General features: G+C 31.0%; 1 protein-coding gene across 1 annotated transcript; it reads left to right on the forward strand.

The window, feature by feature from the left end:
- Positions 1 to 17,035: 17,035 nt before the first annotated feature.
- Positions 17,036 to 20,388, forward strand: LOC132627676 (E3 ubiquitin-protein ligase WAV3). The gene is made up of 2 exons (XM_060343152.1): positions 17,036 to 17,850; positions 18,171 to 20,388. The coding sequence occupies exons 1-2, from the start codon at positions 17,494 to 17,496 to the stop codon at positions 20,070 to 20,072; spliced, it is 2,259 nt and encodes a 752-aa protein (XP_060199135.1). The 5' UTR covers positions 17,036 to 17,493; the 3' UTR covers positions 20,073 to 20,388.
- Positions 20,389 to 21,586: the final 1,198 nt, after the last annotated feature.

Consider the following 21,586-nt stretch of genomic DNA (forward strand, 5'->3'; position numbering starts at 1 on the left):
CACTTAATAGGGTCAAATCTGAAAAATAAGGTTAATTTTTTCTTGGTTTGATAAGTGTACACTTTTTTGACTCAAGAAAAAAACTTACGTGGACACTTTTTTTGCTCTGGAGGGAGTATCATTTAAGAATTGGGTGAAAATCATTTACCCTTCCCAACTTTGCTTTAAAAATTAAACTCCACCCTTGACTATGAACAATAGACATTTTCCCTCCCTTATCCTATGCAATGCCTATTTTACCCTAGATATTTTCAATTCTCCATCTAGGCAATATCTTTATATATTATACATAATATTTGTTTTTGTTAAACTAGGTATTTATATATTTTAAGTTAAGTTAACATCATAAGTAGAATAATTCTTTTATGAATTAGTCACAAAATCTAATGCTATTTTCTAGATTGTTATTTTTATATTACATGCATTAAGTATGTTACATGTATATAGATGCATATTTCAATTCTTTCTTATTCTCTATTGTCTATATATAGATAAACGAGTTTTTTTCTTTCTTTCCCAATAATGGAATATTTTCTAAATTATAATTTAAAATTCATTACAATATAAGTATATAATCTTTTAGGAATTTGTTATAAAATAAACCTGTATTTCTATTAATTATTTTTGTATTACCTTCATTGAAATATGTTTATAAAGTTATTATTACATGTTATTTTCACTTGTATAAATAGATATTAGAATTCTGATTATTATTAATAAAATTAATATTTTGGTTCTGCTCATTTGTTTCATTGTAGACCGTCATTAACTTATATACTCAACTAGTATTTCTCACTTTTATTTTTTTGTCGAAAAATATTACACTAAGTATTTATTTATTTTTTCATAGAAAATTCTGTTACATAGATTAAAGAAGCAATATCATGATTTGAAAAAAAAAAAGAAAAAAAAATAGACAAAAGTTTGATAATGTAAAAGCAAAATGCCTAAATAGGCATTTTAGAAAGTCAATTAGGCTAAAGGGAGGAAAATGTCTATTGTTCAAAGTTGAGAACAGAGTTTGATTTTTAAAGTAAAGTTGGGGAGGGCAGGGGCGGATTCACCCTTTAGGGTGGGGGTGGCATGGCACCCCCTAGAATAATTTTTTTTTTTATATATACTTATGTTGTTATTTGCTTAAATTAAGTTAAATATTTGATCCTATCACCCCAGTCGTAAATTAGACAAAGGTGCCACGACTGGTAGACAAGTTTGAATCTATCTTGAACATTTTCCGACTCCCATTTTTTTTTGTGCTTTTTACTTCCTTTGTACCAATAGTTCCCTTTTTGGCTCTCCCAGTTTTCTATTTATCTTTTTATTATTTATATTGCCTTTCCTCTTTTCTATTATTTTATATGTGATCTCTAGTGAGAACACATAAATAGAAACTTCAAAATCCCTTAAATTAAGCATTTCTCTTAATCTCAAATCTGTGAATATTTAAATTGAAAAACTTGGATCTCAATGGAAATTTTGGATTGAGATCAAAATTCATTTTTTGTTTTATAATTTCTTTTGTTCATTACTCCCTTCATCCATGTTTACTTGTCTATATTTGACTTGGGACACTCTTAATAAGCAATAAATAAAATGAGAAATGAATTGGAGTAAAAGTGAACATATATTTTTAGTATAATGGACAAATAAAAATGGACGGAGGGAGTGTATTATAAAAATTTATGCTATTCGATAATTATTAAATTCAATTTAAATCACTTTACTACTTAAATTGTGATGGAAATTTCGTAAGCACTGCTTAGAAAAACATTAAATTTATGATTTATTTTTGAGAACTTGTAGTTTATCTAATTCTACATTTACTTATGGGGTGTATTTACCTATCGAAAAGTTTTTCTACTATTTTCCTTATTTTGATTGGTGTAATTCCCTTATTGAAGATGTTATTTTACTTGTGCAAATTCATTTTTTAATATACATAAGAGATGCAAATCCCTTAGTGAAAATGTTGATTTTACTTCTGTTGTTAATGAGTGTGATTCCTTGTTTAAAATGCTAATTACGTTCGTTTCTTGATTTTTGAGATGTAATTTTCATATTTGCAAATAAAAAAAAAACCTATTAAGTTGACCCGAATAAACTAAAAAGAAATGGATCCGACCCAAATACACGTTCCTAACAAGATTTACATTGAAGAAAATTGTGACAACCGGCACCTTCAAATCCTAGATCCGTCAATGATTTTCACCCTTTAAGTATCGGTCCTATATTGTTATCAATCCATAAATAGGAGTCAAGCTTTTTCACGTTGACGGTTTACACTTTACACTCCCTACAAGGAAAAAAGCAATTACGGTCGAGAAAAATTTTGTTGCCGTCGATCGCTAAAAGCCTCAACGTTAAAAGAACACGACTAGATTCCAATGCAGTCGTTAATAAATCTTTAGCAACAGCAAAATTCTGGCCATCATACTAATTGTCTTTTCGGGCGTCAAGGTTATTTTCCTTTGCCAAAGAGTGGTCGTTAAAAGCCTAACTTTTCCTGTTGACTATTGTCATTGAAAAGATAATTACAATTGTAACTATCCAAAATAAATAAAACTAATAATCTGAAAAATCATGCTAATAACCTTCCATAGAAGGTTAAATCTAAGGATAGTACTATATATTGTATCAGCGGATTTAAGTTATATCCGTTAAATTAACGTAGTTTATATAATATTTTAAGTGAATTAACTGTGTAAATGTATATTACACAAACGGGATACAGATCTTAAACTCCAAAAAGTATAGAGAGAGAGAGAGAAATCAAGAATTTATGAACCACAATTCAAATTTGGAAAAAGAAATCAAAATGTTTGGACAATTATATCGGAACAATATACACATAATGCTGGGTTTCCTTGGGTTTCCTAATTTGGAATATAGTCAACGAGGTTTGAAGAAACCGCGTCATAAGTCTTATAGCAAGTCCACGTGGAAGTCAGAGAGCAAAAGGAATGAGTATGGGCCTATGCCATGTGGGATCCTCCTTGGACATCCAACATGGCATGTTACTGCTTCTTAGATTCACAACATATATAACAAAAGAAATAGGTCAAATATTTAGACATCATCAGGGCCGTTTGGTTCAAGAGATTGGGTGGGTTATCTGTGTGTACATTTCAGGATTAAATTTATTTAGTATTTAATTGAGGATATTAGCTAAAATTAGTTTTACTTTTAATTTATACCAAGAACTTGGTTTTTCTATAACTTATTCCATATAAAAGTTGATATAGATTGTTCAAATTATAATTATACTGATTACTTTATAATCCAAGAAATGTAGTCCTGGAATATCCTGGTTTTGAACTATATAAATGGCCCCTACCTAGACCTAGTCAACTCTCAATATAGTCAATATGTATCTGACTAAACGTCACATTTGTTTTGTTTGTGTTTTGATGTTTATAATTGCAACAAATCGTTCAACATAGATCTATCTTGTTGATTCTTGATTTGTTAGGAATGAGGATCCATCATCAAAAGATTGCAAATTTTCATCAAAAAGTTGGTCGTTTTTTCTGTTTATATTTCATGATTCTTTGTCCATTTATGTATACGTTTAATTTGTACAATATACATGAAATGAGAAGGAATAATTCTAGTAGATGTATCCATTGTCGTTTTAGATTGTAGACAAGCATAACAAAGAGAATCTGACTTGTAGTTTTGTTCCGAAAACAATGTACTTCTACGGGGTGTGGTTCAGGAATTTTGGTTGTGAATTGTAATAACCTGACTTGCAAATTTAAAATTTAGTTATAGAGTATTACTTATGCATCCTCTAATTTGGATTATGCAACAATAATACTACCATTTATCCTCTTGGATAGAGTAATTTTATTTCATTCAATATTACAAAAGATAATATTCAAATGCAGGAAGGACAAGTCACGTTGCTTATTAGATAATCCTGTTATCAAGTAGAAATAAGGCTATAACTTGCAAGCTTTGGATACTGAATCTAATTACTATAAATAAATAGATCTCGTCGACTTACTATGTCACCCTAAGCCCATGGCACCTATTATCTGCTCTGGTTGTCCAACAAACCTCACAGATTTGTCCCTTAGGCCACATCATTATCGAGCTCAAAAGCATGTGTGCCATGCAATGTAGTCCTTCCGGATCAAAAAGAGTGTCCACTTAGCCATTTGCACACCCCTTCAGAAAATACTAATTTCTTTGAATAAGTTACCCCTCATTAAATCGGTGTTGGGGATTGGTCTCCTAACACTTAATAAGGGCAAATTTTAAAAAATAGAGTTAATTCTTTCTTGATTTGAACAATCTTTTTTAATCAAAAAATAAAGGCTAAGTGGACTTTTTTTTTTAATCCGGAGGGAGTAGTATTATGCCTTATAAAACTATTCATTTTTCTATCAGATCATCACGAAATGAGATCTGCTACCGCGCATGCCAACCTAAAAGTCTGTCAGTCATTCTTTATGACCCACCTTCGATCATGGGTGTCACAACTTATAATTGAGAAGATTTTTGTGGCATCTATGTCAACTGAATGTTGTAATTCGATTGATGGGAAAAGCGAGAATAAGCAAATTAAATAATATAAGCTGAAGATAGTAACTAAAATATAATTTAAGCGCGTGAAAATTCCACAATGATACTTTATACATCTAGAATTAAAATCTTGAATCATATGAAGAGGTGACAAATGTGCAAAGGCGTTTGTTCATATTCCAATAAGTGCTAATCTAAACTCCAAAGTGGTAGTATTACCTGTATTCCCATAGCAGTGGAATAACAATTCCCTTTTCAATTAATTCCGATTGACTAACTTTATATCGAAATAGGGATTGACTAACTTTATATCGAAATAGGGATTAAAAGATTCCATACATTATTTACCTAACCAAGGCCCTATAAAGTCCATAGGGGGAAGACATGGTATTTTTTTGACTAAGGAGGAGGAAGAAACTATATTATATACAAGTTCATGGACTTTGGAGCTAATTATTTGGACTTTTTTTATCTAGAAGTTACAAATTTGGTAGTTACTATTTCCTGCTGGTGAAATCTTGACGTGGGATGGTGACTTTTCTTAAACTAAATAATTAAAAAATTCACTAATTTCCTTATCCTCAAGAAAAGAAACAAAAGAAAGGTGGGTGAGAAGCACGTTATTGTTAGAGGATTTAGGCGATCTTCAGTAAAAAGGACAACAATGGTTAAATAATTAGTTAAAGTAGCTTTACAAAGTGCCTAACTTTGATTAGTAGTATATGATTAGGTTAACATTGGTAACAATAATTTAACTAGTTAGCAGTACTCCAAAGTCCAAAAGGTGAGTTTCTGAAATCGAGAAAAGGTCATAAATAGTCCCTTATCTATAAGACTAGGTTTAAAATGATCCATTAACTATATATTTACCGATTTTAGTTATTTAACTATTTAAAAACTTATTAAATTTGGTCTTCATCTATTTTTTTATACAAACAGCGTACAAATTCATAAACCTTCGTGAGATTAATCGTTAAATCATTCCTCAGACCTATATTTCTCTCTCCCTGTTTCTTTTTCCTCAAGTTCATTCTTTAACCTCAATTTTTTTCCTCAAGTTCTCTCTCGTGTTTCGTAACCAACGGACTGCGTCGGTTAAAACCGACCCAGTCCGTCCGATTTGTTAAAAAAAAAAAATTAAAACTCACGTCGATTTTTTTTTTTTTTTGAAAATTAAAGAATGAAATGTAGGAACTTGGAGTCAAACCCGGCTATATTCCTTGGCATTAAAGGGCTTTACCACTAGACCACTGATTTTTTTGTTCATATACTTACATTAATTTAATTTATACTGTTTTTTCACTCTAAAAACCGACGGACTCCGTCTCCGTCGGTTCTTTTATAAAAAAATTAAAAATAAAAATAAAAAACCGACGGACTCCATCAGTTTATTTTAAAAAATAATATAACAAATAATTATATTTTTTTGCGCATTTTTGTGCAAAAAATAATCGACGCAGTCCATCGGTTTTCTTAAAAAAAATATTTAAAAATATTACTGAAAAAACCGACAGAGTCTGTCCGTCTTTTCGTCGGTTTTTTCCATCGATTTTTTTTTCTGTCGATTTTTACCAGTTTTTTTTTTTGTTTTTTAAAAAAAACAAGAGGAGCTTGAGGAAAAAGAATCAGGGAGAGAGAAATATAGGCCTGAGGAATGGTTTAATGATTAATCTGACGAAGGTTTATGAGTTTGTACACTGTTTGTATAAAAAAAAGACGGAGACCAAATTTAATAAGTTTTTGGATAGTTAAAGGCCTAAAACCGTTAAGTGTATAGTTAAAGAATCATTTTAGACCTACTCTCATAGATAAGAGACTATTTATGGCGTTTTCTGTTCTGAAATCTGTCATTCACTCACATCTCCCTAAAATATCACATTCCAAAGATTTTGACATCAGCAAACGGCGATTGGAAACTGTGATTTTTTATTTTTCTTGTGATTTTCTGGAGTTTCTTGGAATGACCACACGTGACTGTCGTAACTTATTGACTCTTGCTTTGGTGATTTTTCAATTTTGGGTCTAAAATTTTATTTAAGGATAGTGCAAGGAAACTTTTCCCTATGAAATCACTTAGAAATAATTCTATGCAATTTTTTTTTTACAATAAGTGAAATTAAGTAACTAAAATCAGAGCAATAACATATTGCTACATGTTCATATACATCAATAATGTGAAAATTCTTTTATTGATAGTGTATACAGTTAAATTTTTTAGTGTTTAGGGAAAGTGGCAAGTATCTCGTAAAATTATTGAGTTGATTTCTCAGAAGGTCACTCAACTATCGTAATTGTAACACAAAGTCACTTAACTTTGTTTTTTAACTGAAAAGTCACTTAACTTTCATCTTTGTAACTAGAAAACCACTCAACTTTCATCTTTGTAACACAAAAGTCATTCAACTCATTTTAGTCAATATTTACTGACGTGACATTTTTTTAAAAGTTAAATTCTTATTTAATATAAACCCACCCATTTTTACCATTTAGTGATCCACTCCACTAAACTGACCGGCTATCCAATTTTTATAACAAAACACTAAGGACTGAAATTTTACTAGTAATTTTTTACTGGTAATGTGGCTGGATGCCTGGATTCCCCTCCCTACTAAGGCCTTCAAATTTTGCCTCAAGTTCATCTGGTTACTATGACACTGCTGCTAAGCGATCTGCAAGTAGTAACAGTTCTTCAAGGAAATTTATACATTCTATTCACAAAATATTACGCAAATCGACTGAGTCTAATTGTACCTTTGTTCTTCTTTTCATCTATGATATATTCAGAATACAATTTACACTACTGATTAGGTCTCAGATATCCTCACCAAGTCCTACACTAAATTCATTGGTTAGCGGGTCAAGTTAGTGGGCCGGGTCACTAAATGGTAAAAATGGGTTGGTGTATGTTAAACAAGGATTTAATTTTTTTAAAAATGTCACGTCCGCAAAAGTTGACTAAAATGAGTTGGATGACTTTTGTGTTACAAAGATGAAAGTTAAGTAACTTTTCAGTTACAAAAAAAAGTTAAATAATTTTTGTGTTACAATTGTGATAGTTGAGTGATTCTTTGAAAAATCTAACTCTAAAATTATTTGGTATATCCGCAAGTTGATCCGGATAGCAAGATTATAAGAAAAAAAGTTAATTTCAAATTTATTGTCTTTTTTTCTATTATTTTCTGTTTTCCACTGTCAAGTCTTGTAAAACTGCTCTTTTTGGGAAGGTACAATCCCACAAGACAGCTGCAGAGAAGTTGCGTGTCTAAGTTACTTGTCGGAGATGGTTACAAATTACACTTTTAATTATTAGTTAAAGGTTAAAAGGGATTAAGCAATGTTATTCCACTAGTAATTTTAGGTTTGCTTATTGACTTTGGATTGCATGCACAACGTAACTAGACAATTTTCTTCCATAACTTTTTCTCGATCAGTAGTCAATTTGCACTTTTTTTTTTTTGTAAATAATCTTTCTCTTTGCATTTCATTTCATTTTTGATAGAACGGTTTAGACTGACATGATTATTAAGAGGAATTTCGAAATTAAGTGTCGAATAAATTATTTAGTAGGTAACATGACGAAATACGAGCTTTAGTACTCTTTATGTTTTTGAACTATAAAAACATTTCTAAAATAAAAAATGTTTAAAAAAATGAAACCTATAAAAAAATATAAAGAAGATATTGACATAATATAAGCCAAATAAATAGGTGGAAGAAGTATTACTTTTAAAAAAAATATATTTAAACTACTTAAGCTATAATTGATTTGTCATTAAAATTAGTGAATGTCTATTCACCATATAAAATTTCCACGTAACTGCTGATGTAACTCAATGAGTTGCTTAATTATTCAGCAACAGAATCCCACAAATTAAACAATTTGAGCTGATATTTCTTCGAGACTTGAAATAAACCATGCACCTTCCAATCTCTTAACACGTCTGGAGCATTACTTAAAGGCTGCAGTTGCATTATTGCAAACAAAAATAGCACTAATGCAAATAAAAATAGCAGCATCAATCGAGACTTTCTTCCAGCACTAAACAATTTGTACTTCACAGATAAAATTGGCATGACCGAGACTAGGAAAATTAGGATAAATACAAAAGGGGGAACTACAATTTTTATAATAGACTTAATAAATTTTTTTACTTATAGGGGTAAGGTCTGCGTATACTCTACCCTCCCATAATCCACCCGATGGAATTATACTGGGTATGTTATTGTTATTAAACTTTTTTTGAAATTAAAATTAAAATTTGACATCATTAAATTATTTTGCAGACCTAAAATAAAAAGAAAGAAAGAGAGCATAGAGACAGGTTCAAGATTTGAAACGAGTTCTCAGATCCTAGTTCTCTAAAATTATTGAGTTTTAAGTTTATAATTTATACATATTAAATGATTTTTAAGACAAGTACAAAGAGAAAGAGGTTTTGTGGCACAAGAATAATCTTGACTTTCTTTAGACTTTATAATATAAGGCACTTCAAATGAATTGTTATGGAGGCGGCGATCAACCATCCACTCTCGAGATTTATATTGATCAATAGATCTCTGCGTCCTGCCAGTTCGGTAAGTAGACTCACTCTACCGAGGGGCAACAAAGGCTGGAACTCTATAGTTAAAGTTGGAAAGGAATTTTTATATTTTAGGCAAAGTTGAAGGGGGGGGGGGGGAATTATTTTCACCAAAATTTAGATAATTCTATTTGTCCATATATTTCTAAATAATTACATCTCAAGCTAGACTACGAACTCCAAGGGCTTTTTTGGTACGAGGGATAATGATAAATAATCCCGAGATTATATTTGAGATGAGTTTATCCCACGTTTGGTTGAGATAAAATCACGATATAAATAATTCCGGAATTAATTATCCCGAGATTGTAGTGTTATTTTATCCTTGTGGGAGGGTGAAACAACTAATCCCGGGATAAGATATCTTGGGAACACTTGTTTCCAACCAAACGACCCCTACGAATTTAATACTCCCTCCGTCTCATAATAAGTGTCACCTTAGTAAAAAAAAATTGTCCCATAATAAGTGTCACCTTAAGAAACCAAGACATAAATTGACTAGATTTTTTCAATTCTATCTTTAGACAATAAAGTAACATCTAAATGATGATTGGAAAAATCACATAGTAACTTGGTATTGTTGGATTCCCAATGTCAAATGGTTTACTTATTGTGTATGCTCTAATCAAAAGGTAAAAGTAATTTATTTTTATTATATAAGGGTAATTTGGTAAATTTCACATTGATTTATTAGTTTCTTAATAGGGAGAATAACCTATATATATGTGTATGAACAGGGTATATTTATAAAATATTACAATATTTTTCAGTTTACAAAACATAGCAATAGATTTCTTACAAAACATATACGAAAATTTTGTGTATGAAATGTGTATATCGCGCTCAAAGCTTAAAATTTTCGCTCAAACTTTTGTGTATGAAAAATATACTATGAAATATGTATAACTTGCTCAAAGCTTAGAATTCTCACATTTTTCGTGTATGAAAACTGTATAAAAACAGTATGAAATATTATATAACTGTATAAATTTTGCATAAAGTTCATGTTAGGTTTTGAAAATTTAATAGAACTGCAATAATATTTTGTACAACTTTCATACAAATTTAACACAGTTTTGTATCTCGCTCTGAGATTCGGATAATACAAACGGAAAATGAGCATCTTCATAAATGTAGATACATAAACCAATCAATGTCAAGACAGCCTCTTGAAAGAAAGATAATTCCAAAGAGTAGCTAAGGTATTTACATGGTTGGTTAGACTTATTTACATAGTACCGTTCGTCTGCATCTTCAGAAGGATCCAAACGTATTCTCGCTAATGTAGGTCATGTACAGGAAGCCATCCTCATTCTTGTGTTCTTCATAAATGGCGGATATCATGGCAGCGGTAACAATGAGGAAGAACAATTAGGAATTATTCGAAACATAGTAGCAGATACTCCTTGCGTGGTTTTTTTTTTTTTTTTTTAGATCTGAGCAGATTGTGATAGAGATGGGAAGGGAAGGATCGGTTGTTTTTTCCAGATCTGGGCAGATTAGAGAAGGAAAGGAGAAGGATGGGCTTTTAATTTTTTCAGATCTGTTATGTTTTGTAATTAAGTTGATATGTTTTGTAAATACAGAAAAATATTTTTACATTTTGTAATATAGAGTCTTAAGTAGTAGTATTAGGTCATTTTCCCTTCTTAATATGTATATTTTTGGTATGGTGATACTTATTATGAGACGGAGGGAATATTACAAATTATAGCTTTAAGGTTTGATAATAATTTTAAAAATTATAAGGTCTAGGTGCTACAAGTGAAACAGAACGATCAGAAAAGAACTGACACGTATTTCATAGACATACTTATTAGATAGTCTTAGTCTAGCTCTGGCTCTAATGCTAGGCCTATAGTAAATGCTATGAGTAATAAATATTTTAAAGACTAATTAATGACTCAAAGATCAAGATTTTTCACACAAATGACCATACTATTTCCCTACAATAGGGTCTCTTAGCTGTAAATTTTTCCTTTTTGTACATAAAAACATTTAAAATTGCTTTTTCATACTTGCAGTTGCAGCAGTTCCTATAAATCTACTTCCCCTACCTAAATCATAGCAAGAGGCCAGTATTGATTGGGATAATGATGCCAGATTTTTGTTAGAGTTGAGTTTTTTTTCCCGGTAGTTTTCAATAATTTTGACATGATAGGTAACAATTGCATTATGATTTTCAATTTCAGGCTTGTTTGTAACTTACCAATTGTTTTATTGTTACGTAAGTTATTTTTCCTATTGAACTTTTGTATAGTGTTGTTATTAGTATTAGTATTAGTACTATATAGAAGAGTGAGATGCAACTCACTTTTCGTCATCCGTTTCCAATTTATAATAAAAAAAAAATTATGAGCCCCACCTATATATCTTAAACAATAAATAATATAAAGAAAAATTATGGGCCCCATAATTCTATGATATATATATATATATATCCATTCCAACAAACAATATAAAAAAAAAAAGTGGAGACTTTGTATTCATAGCAAACAGTAATATTAATCGTATTTTGAACATAGTTTGAACATAGTATATATATATATACGGAGCACAAACTACAATGTTATATTAATCGTGTTTTGAACATAGTATATATATACATATTATATGCACAAAAATAGTACAAACTAATAATGTCCCAAAAAAAAAAAAGTGCACCCCATAAAGGGTGGACCTCACTTTTCGTCGTCCGTTTCCAATTTAATTAAAAAAAAAATTGTAGGCCCCACCCATATATCTTAAACAACAAATAATATAAAAAAAAATTGTGAGCCCCATAATTCTATGATATATATATATATCCATTCCAATTTTTTTTAAAAATGTGGGCCCCACCAATATATCTTAAACAACAACTAATATAAAAAAAAATTGTGGGCCCCATATATATTAAACAACAACTAATATTAAAAAAATAGTGCAAATTAATAATGTAAAAAAAAAAAAGTGCACCCCATATTAAAAAATCAAACAATATTCATATAATTTTCAAAGTATCTCATTAAGTCAATAATGATGGATTCATTGCCACGTGCGTATTAGTAGCAAACACTAACATAATAAAGTGTTAAATACGGAGCACAAACTACAATGTTATATTAATCGTGTTTTGAACACAATATCCCATATTGACAAAATCAAGCGATATATATATATAAAATAATTTAGCCCAACCGGCTCTTCTTAATAGTAGAAATATAATAAAGTTTTAAATACGGAGCACAAACTACAATGTTATATTAATCGTGTTTTGAACATAGTATCCCATATTGACAACATCAAACAATATATATATAATAAAAAAGTGAATCTCATATTAAAAAAATAAATAATGTCAAAAACAAAAAGTGCAAAAAACAAATTGTGGGCCCCATAATTCTAATATATATATATATAGTGCAAATTAATAACGTCAAAAATAAAAGTGCACCCCATATTAAATATATATATATATATATATATATATACGGAACACAAACTACAATGTTATATTAATCGTGTTTTGAACATAGTATATGTATATATATTATATGCATAAATATAATACAAATTAATAATGTCCAAAAAAAAAAAGTGCACCCCATAAAGGGCGGACCTCATACTAAACAACATCAAGCAATATTAAAACAAAAAACAAAAAAAAAAGTGAAACCCACCATCTCCAAACTCACTATAAAAAAAAAAGTGGACCGCATGTTAACAAAATCAAGCAATATAAAAAAAAAAAAATGAATCCCATATTAAAAAATAAATACTGTAAAAAAAAAGTGCAGACTTTATATTCGTTGTAAACACTAATATAATAAAGTTTTAAATACGGAGTACAAACTACAATGTTATATTAATCTTATTTTGAACATAGTATATATATATATATATATATATATATATATATATATGCATAAAAATAGTGCAAATTAATAATGTCAAAAAAAAAGTGCACTTCATATTAAAAAATCAAACAATATTCATGTAATTTCCAAAGTATCTCATTAAGTCAATAATGATGGATTCATTGCCACGTGCGTATCAATCCATTAGTGGGAGAAAATAAAATTACTTTCCTTCAAAAAGTTAAGTAGTCAAACCATACAGTTTTCTTTCTTTTTTATATTAGCCTAAGATCTAATCTAGATATTAAACTGTTGTATTTGCTATTCCACCATGTCATTTATTTGTTATGTTCACTAAAATAAATATACTTAAAATATTTATATTTTAAAATAAGATAGAATTTAATTACTTTTTTATTTTTATTCTTACTCTAATAAATGTGAAAATAAATTAATGTCGTAAAAAAAAATATAAAATGAAGATCAAATAATGAATAAAGTAAATTAGTTAAATTATAATTCTAATCAACGTTTTCTTAAAAAACCATCGAAAAGACAACATGACAAGTAAAATGAGCTAAACCGAGAACATTTACCAAAAATTAAAAAATAGTATTTCTTCGTTTAAATAGAAAATAAATTTCTATTTTATTTCGTTTTAAACATGTAAAATTAATTTAATAATTGGAATTAGAATTATCCAAATCAAAATTTAATAAAAAATAATAAGTATTTTACACCTTTAAATTAATCGAATTAAAATTGAAAGTATCAACTGATGCTTAAATATTGCTATTGTTTTATCTCAAAGAGAAAAAAATATTTTCCTTTTAAACAAGTCTTCTCTTTTAAAAAATATTAATAAATTTTCCGATTTTGTATTCGTAGCAAACATTAATGTAATAAAATTTTAGATACGGAGCACAAACTACAATATTATATTAATCGTGTTTTGAACATAATATATATATATTCACTATTGAAAGACAACTACATACATAGATGCACTATAATATAAAGTGTAGGGCCCGATAGGCCATCTAGTTATTATTATATTGAGTGATTTGTTGACTAGTAAAAAAGATTGTGCAGTTATTGGTGGCTATCATTCTAGAGCAACTAAAAATTAGATATGGATTAAAATTATAATAAAGAGGAAAAAATATTTCGGATTAATGTATACAAAAAGCAGCTCTTTCAGAGCCTAGCAACTTCTTAAACATCTTCAAAATATTTTGCGAAAACCTCGAGAAAAAAAAAAAGTAGCAAGATCTCTTGGAGTTTATAAGTCGATTTCTACAATCTTATCGGATTTAGAACCTTTTTTTTTTTTTTCTACTTCTGTTTTTATTCTTATTAACAAAATTCTATAAATAACAGTTGCCTGTTCATTGGTAGAGGCGAATATCGAAGCTGAGATCATTATTCCAAAAGAACTCGAGCTACATGATGATTGATGGAATAGTGTCCAATCCATACAAAAAGTACCAGAAAATTATTTTATTTTATGAATGAGATTCTAATGTACTTAGATCAATGTGACATCACAAGATGGAGTATCATTTAAGGACGAGCGTCTTACTAATAGCCTGTTTGGTCAAACTTCTAAAAACAGTTTATTTTAAAAAGTATTTTTTTTAAAAGTACTTTTCAAAAAAGTATTTTTCGCTAAAAGCAGTTTGTGTTTGGCCAATTAATTTAAAAAGTAATTTTAAACAGCAATTAGTGTTTGACTAAACTTTTAAAAAATGCTATTTTCCTCAAAAGTACTTTTCAAAAAAGTACTTTTGGTCAAAAATTATTTTTTTTAGCTTCTGAAAAACTGCTTCTGCTACTCCCCAAAAGTACTTATTTTCTCCTAAAAGCTTGGTCAAATACATCACTTTTTTAAAAATAAATACTTATTGATAAAATAAGTACTTTTGAGGGGAAAATAAGCTTGGCCAAACAGGCTATAAAACTCATCCAAAATCACTAGTGATTATTGTGTTAGTAATTTTTCACTCGCATCAAATGAGTTAGCAGTTTCCACCCACTTTCCATTTTTAACAAGCATATGTTATATCTGGATTGATGTTTTTGCCTAATATGTTGATCTATCCCTATGAATTTGTTTCTACACGAAAAAGAAGAAACGATTATGTGGCATTAATAAATATATTTAGTTAACTATTCCCTCTGTCCCAAAAAGATTGTCTCCTTTCTATATTTAGAAATAATTTAGCTTTATGAGATGATTTACAACCACACAAATATCTAAGGCTTGTTTTGGATCACACATTTCAAAAGTCTTCTTTTATTTCTTAAACTTTGTATCAAGTTAAAAGAGGACAATTTTTTTTGAAACGGAGGGAGTATAATTAAGAGCTACTTTGATCAAAGAAAATCTTATCCATTAAATTCTAATTGTGTATAGGGCACCTAAAAAGAGAATATAACAGGAGTAGCATAGCTTGCAAAAATAAGAAGGCATTCTTAATTAGCATTATTAATAAGGAAATTGCCGAAATTTGCCCCTATACTATTTGAATCGCTCATCTTTACTTGTCATCACACTTTTGATATATTCCAACTTTTACCGTAAGCAAATCGTCTCGAATTAGTTCTTTCCATTAACAAAGCTCCAACATAAAATAGGTGGAATCCATTTATCCGAATTCTTTGAAAAAGGTCTAAATTATCCTGTAACATTTGACTGTTGCTTAAAATTACTCTCAAGTTGGAACACAATGAGGATCAAGTAAACAAAGCGAGACTATTTCTTAACGATACGAGTAATATTATATCAAAAATTTAATGAAGGACAAAATTCAGGAGCAAATTTGACCCTTAAGTTGAGAAATATCGAGATATAAAGTAACATAATTCAAGTGTCTACTCTTTTTATTAAGATCGTTTTTAATCTTGTAATCTTAAATTAAAGATGGTTATGATGTATCAAATGTCTTGTAAACCTTGTGGTGTTAAACTTGACACGTGTGGTGAGCTTCAAAAAGTTAAGAAGATTAGGAGTGTGCAAAAACCGGTTTAACCGATAAACCGAACCAATAAAAATGCTATTGATTTATCATCATCGGGTTATTAGGTTAACGGTTTTGTAATTTTTTTTATCGGGTTATCGGTTCGGTTTCTCGTTTTAACGATTTAGTTAATGGTTAAACCGATAACCCAATAAGCTTATATTAATTTTTTTTATCCCTAATTATATAATAGTGACTTTAAATTCTAATTATTTAAAACAAGTTTGTTTTAGCAAATAGCAATAACGTATTTGAATTTGCTTCTACAACATCCATGTTGGCTACTTAAACGTGAAAGAAAAGAAGTTTGTTTTAGCAAATAGCAAAATTTGAATTTGCTTCTACAACATCCAAGTTTGCTACTTAAACGTGAAAGAAAAGAAGTTTGTTTTAGCAAATAGCAATAATATATTTGAATTTGCTTGTAATTTGTGTAGACTTTTACTCGGAAACAACCATCCTACCTTGGTAGGAGTAAGGTCTGCGTACATTCTATCCTCCCCAGACCCCACGATGTGGGATTTCACTGGGTTGTTGTTGTTGTGTAGACTTTTAATCTTTTATGTATGAAGGCAGTGTATATATGAACAAATGCAAAGAAGAGATAGCAAAAAAATTAGAGGGGCATTTTCTTATCGGTTAAACCGAAAACCGACCGTTAAGGACCAAAAATCGATAAACCGGAACCAATAACAAATATCTTATTGATTTGGTTATCAGTTTAGCATATTTAAAAATCGAAAATCAATAGACCGAATCGATAATATACAAAACTGAACCGAACCAACCGATAAGCACCCCTAGTTAAGATGCATAAATTGAAATAGAGAAAGTAACAATAATATGTTTCAATGTTACCTCAATTTCATAATAATAAATCCTGTCATAAATGTGAAATCAAGAATTTCATGTGTTTAATCATATGGACCTCTTAATCATGATAAGATTAGAATAAATTAAGTCATCTTGGAAGAAACCGTTGACCTTAGGATCCAAAATAATACTCCAATTCTGTTTTCACCGCTCTTTATTTAATGCATATTACTATTATTTTCAAATCCAGATGCCAAAAACCAACCAAGCACCAGGTAATTTTCTCCTCAAAAAATAATTTACCATATTCCAAGGAATATACTTGTATATATAATTCTTACAACAAGACTACTCAAAACTCTCCCATATGACACCAGACACATAGTGCAAGAGAAAGAAGAAACAGATCTCAAGCACTTTATAGATGCAGCTATCTTTTTGGGTCTGATAGAAGCAAAATATTACCATTCAGAGTTAAGAAAAGGCTCTGACTATAAGTCTGAGCTGAGATTTCTATATCTTCAATTCCACCTCTTAGTTTCTTTGTCTCTATCTTTATCCTTTTCATTGCCTTTCTCAATTGAATCTTCTTACTTCTTATTACCCTTTTGTCTTCTCTGTCAACTTATTCAGATCCATCCCTTATTTCACTTTATAACAATATATTACTATAGTTTCTTGAATCTTGAATTCTTGGAAACATTTTTTTGAGAAATGGGGACAGGTTGGAGGAGAGCATTTTGCACAGCAATCCCAAGAGATAGAGAACCTCAGTTTGTAGATAAGCATGCACAAGATTCACAACAAGAAGTCCCAAGTCCAAGTCCTAGTCCAAGAAGCTGTGCAAAGCTTAGTTTTTTATCTAGTAGTAATCCTTCTACTCCTCGTTTGCGTTGCAAAACTTATAATAAAGCATCCTCTAATGACATTAACAGCCTTATTAGTCCTAAACTCCATTGCAAAACTACACCAAAATCCAACACTAAAAGCCCAAAAACTCTTCTTGGTTCCAATCCATCTTCTCCAAGATCTCCATTTTCCATCCTCAAGAACACCCTCCGTCTCTCCAAAGTAAGAATCTTTTTCTGCATTTATATTCCATTTCTATGTTATTTTGTAATTATACGTATATTTGCATATTAAATGTATATTTTGTGTATATTATATGTTTATTTATAATAAGCTCCCGTCTGGCCAGAGATTTTGATATTAAAACTTCTAAGTTGTGATTTTTGGAAATTGAAGTTTTGTTTGGACATGCATTTTACGAGTGGAAGTGAAATTTCTCCTAAAAATTGAAATTTCAAAATATTGTGAAGATAAAATTTTTAAAATCTGATCAAATTTCATGGTTAAAAATCTAATCTTTTTTGTGTTTCTATTATTTGCAGCATAGCTGTGGAGTCTGTACACAAAGTGTAAAATCAGGTCAAGGAATGGCTATATACACAGCAGAATGTTCACATACTTTCCATTTCCCTTGCATTGCTTCTCATGTTAGAAAAAACAGCACTTTAGTTTGCCCTGTTTGTCACTCCACATGGAAAGATGTACCAATTTTAGCCATTCACAGACTTCAACAACAACAAGATTCGCAAAAAACCCACCAAAAACAAGAAGAAGAAGAAGAAGAAAAAGAACAAGAATCATATCCCAATACACCCAACAACAAAAAACAACAAGAAAAAAATGAAAAAACACGACAACCTTTGTTACCAAATGTGAAAACTTATTACAATGATGATGAACCCCTTGTGACTCCCAAAGCCGGAACTAAATTTGTTCCAATACCCGAAGAAGAAGAAGAAGAAGACGAAGAAGTTGAGGAATTTCGTGGGTTTTTCGTTAATCCAATCTCAAGTGACGACTCTTTTTCCAGAGATAATAACCGAACCGTTGAAGTCAGTTTAATGCCTGAAGCTGCCATTATCTCCGTTGGAAAAACACACGAGACATACGCTGTCGTTTTGAAGATCAAAGCTCCTCCTCCACCACCACCAAATACCGGGTCGGGTCAGTTTTTTGACCCGACCCGGCGTGCCCCGATTGATTTGGTGACTGTATTGGATGTGAGCGGTAGTATGAGTGGGGCAAAGATACAAATGTTGAAGCGAGCTATGAGGTTAGTTATTTCGTCGCTCGGCTCTGTTGATAGGCTTTCCATTGTGGCTTTTTCGGCTGCGCCGAAAAGGTTACTGCCTCTAAGGAGAATGACCCCACAAGGACAAAGATCGGCTCGGCGTATAATTGATCGGCTTGTTGTTAGCCAAGGGACATGTGTTGGTGAAGCTTTGAGGAAAGCACAAAAGGTGCTTGAAGAAAGGCGTGAGAGAAATCCAGTGGCTAGTATCATGTTATTATCCGACGGTCAGGATGAAAAGATCCAGGGAACTAGTAATAATAATAATAGCCACAATCGACGGTCTGAATCGCCTCATGTGAATTCGACCCGGTTTGGTCATATTGAAATTCCGGTTCATTCGTCCGGGTTCGGGAAAAGAGCCGGGTATAGTTATGAACCGGCTGAGGATGCTTTTTCGAAATGTGTTGGCGGTTTATTGAGTGTTGTGGTTCAAGATTTGAAAATCCAGCTGGATTTTTCATCTGGTTCGGACCCTGCTGAGGTGGCAGCTGTTTATTCGTATAATGGTAGGCCAGCTGTACTCGGCTCAAATTGTGTTCGGCTCGGGGATTTATACGCCGAGGAGGAAAGAGAGTTGTTGTTAGAAGTAAAGGTACCAAGAATGACTAATGGTGTGGGGTCACACCATGTGTTATCCGTTAGATGTTGTTACAAGGACCCCGCGACTCAAGAAGCAATATACGGGAGGGAACATTCTTTGTTGGTTCCAAGACCTCAAGCCGTTCGATCTTTTGTTCCGAAGATCGAACGGCTTAGGCATCTCTTTATAACTACTAGGGCGATCGCGGAGTCTAGGAGGTTAGTCGAGTATAACGAGCTATCTAGCGCGACGCATTTGTTATCGTCGGCTCGAGCTTTGTTGATACAGTCCGGCTCGACTTTTGTGGACGAGTATGTTAGAGGGTTAGAAGCCGAGCTGACCGAAGTGCAATGGAGGAAACAATATCAACAGCAGGTAGAGCAGCAAAAAATAATCCAACGGCAGAGAATGAACGAGAGGGAAATGAACTTGTTCGTCGATGAAAATGGCGAGCCGTTAACGCCTACATCGGCTTGGAGAGCAGCTGAGAAGCTAGCTAAAGTGGCTATGATGAAGAAGTCGATGAATAGAGTCAGTGATCTACATGGCTTTGAAAATGCTAGATTTTAAAATATATTTGTTTTCTCTTATATTTTGTAATAATTTGGATAGATTTTAAATGAAGGCAACGATATGGGGAGAGGCCCATGGGCCATGCATATAACAGTGACTGTTGGTCAGGCCCTTTCTGCAGAGTGTGTCTCTATAGGGTGGAGGCCCACTTAGGATGGATTAATTACTGGGCCATAGCTTTTGTCTAGTACTCTAGTTCTTTATTGAGAAAATTACTTGAAGGAGATTGCTTTTGCCTTTTGTATTGAACAACGTTGAAGGACAACTAATGTAAATGCAATTCTCATATGGCATATTTAATTTTCATGCATCATCCTTTCTCTTTCCATGCTATTATTTTCCTTTTTGCTTGAAGAACATTTTAATGTGCTACGGCCTATTAAGATAAGTTTAAGATCTGCGTACACTCTATCTTCCCAAGTCCACTTGATGAATTACACTGAGTATATTGTTGTTTTGTTGGTAGAAACTGAAAATAAAAATAAAATGAATTAAGAAAGAGTTTATTGAGTTCAAGACCAGAATAAGAAATTCAAAGACAGTCTAAACTTGAAAAAAAATTCTCTTACAACAATAACTAGTCTAAACTAATCAATTTTAGCAGAGAGTAATTTAAAAAATAAATTATGAATCTCGATTCCTGATCCTTTTTAAATAAAGAACAAGAAGAAGCGAAGACTTATCGCTTTTCTTGTGTGCCTAAAAGTAATGATCGAATAAAATTTAAGAGGTTTTTATTGCACTTATAGTGTGGCAGCTATGGACTTGTCTCAATCATCAAGTAAAGATTAAACTCTACTTTAAAAGTTAGGTTAAGGTTTCATTAGGTACTATTTTTGTTTCCTAGTTAAATTAAACCACCAAATTGCTCGTATATATTAATCTATTATTAGGTATTTGGTGACTCTTACGGATGGTATCATAAAATTTAATTCTAGGGGCACAAAAATTTCCACATCTTGAAATAGCAATTCATATCAAACTCATTTTTGCTATACGTGTTTAAGAACATGATCTTTTACTCATTCAAAGTTTTGGGGTAAAAGACGAAGGAGCTATCTATTTTATTTCTTTTATAAGGACAACAGGATAACTATTGAAATATATCTCAATAAACTCATTCCACGCCGGCATTGACATATCTAGCCAAAACTTATCGCGTTTCTTAAATACCTAAAAGTAATGATATATTTCTTGGTTAAAAATCTAACCAAGAAATAAATTTATCTTTTAACCTTCACGTCTATACTTTTAGGAGGGAAAATTACTTTGTGGATTAGGTTAAGGTTTCATTAGCTAGTAGCTACTAGTTTCGGTATTTAAATTGTAAACCACCAAATTGCTCGTATATATTTAAGGATGGTATCATATACTAATTTAATTTTAGGAGCACACAAAGTTCCACATCTTGAAATAGCAATTCATATCAAAGTCATTTTTGCTAAACGTACGTGTGAATGACATGACCTTTTATTCATTCAAAGTTTTGAGGTGAAAGATGAAGGAGCTAT

This window comes from Lycium barbarum, chromosome 2 (assembly GCF_019175385.1).
Source record: "Lycium barbarum isolate Lr01 chromosome 2, ASM1917538v2, whole genome shotgun sequence".
Taxonomy (NCBI): domain Eukaryota; kingdom Viridiplantae; phylum Streptophyta; class Magnoliopsida; order Solanales; family Solanaceae; genus Lycium; species Lycium barbarum.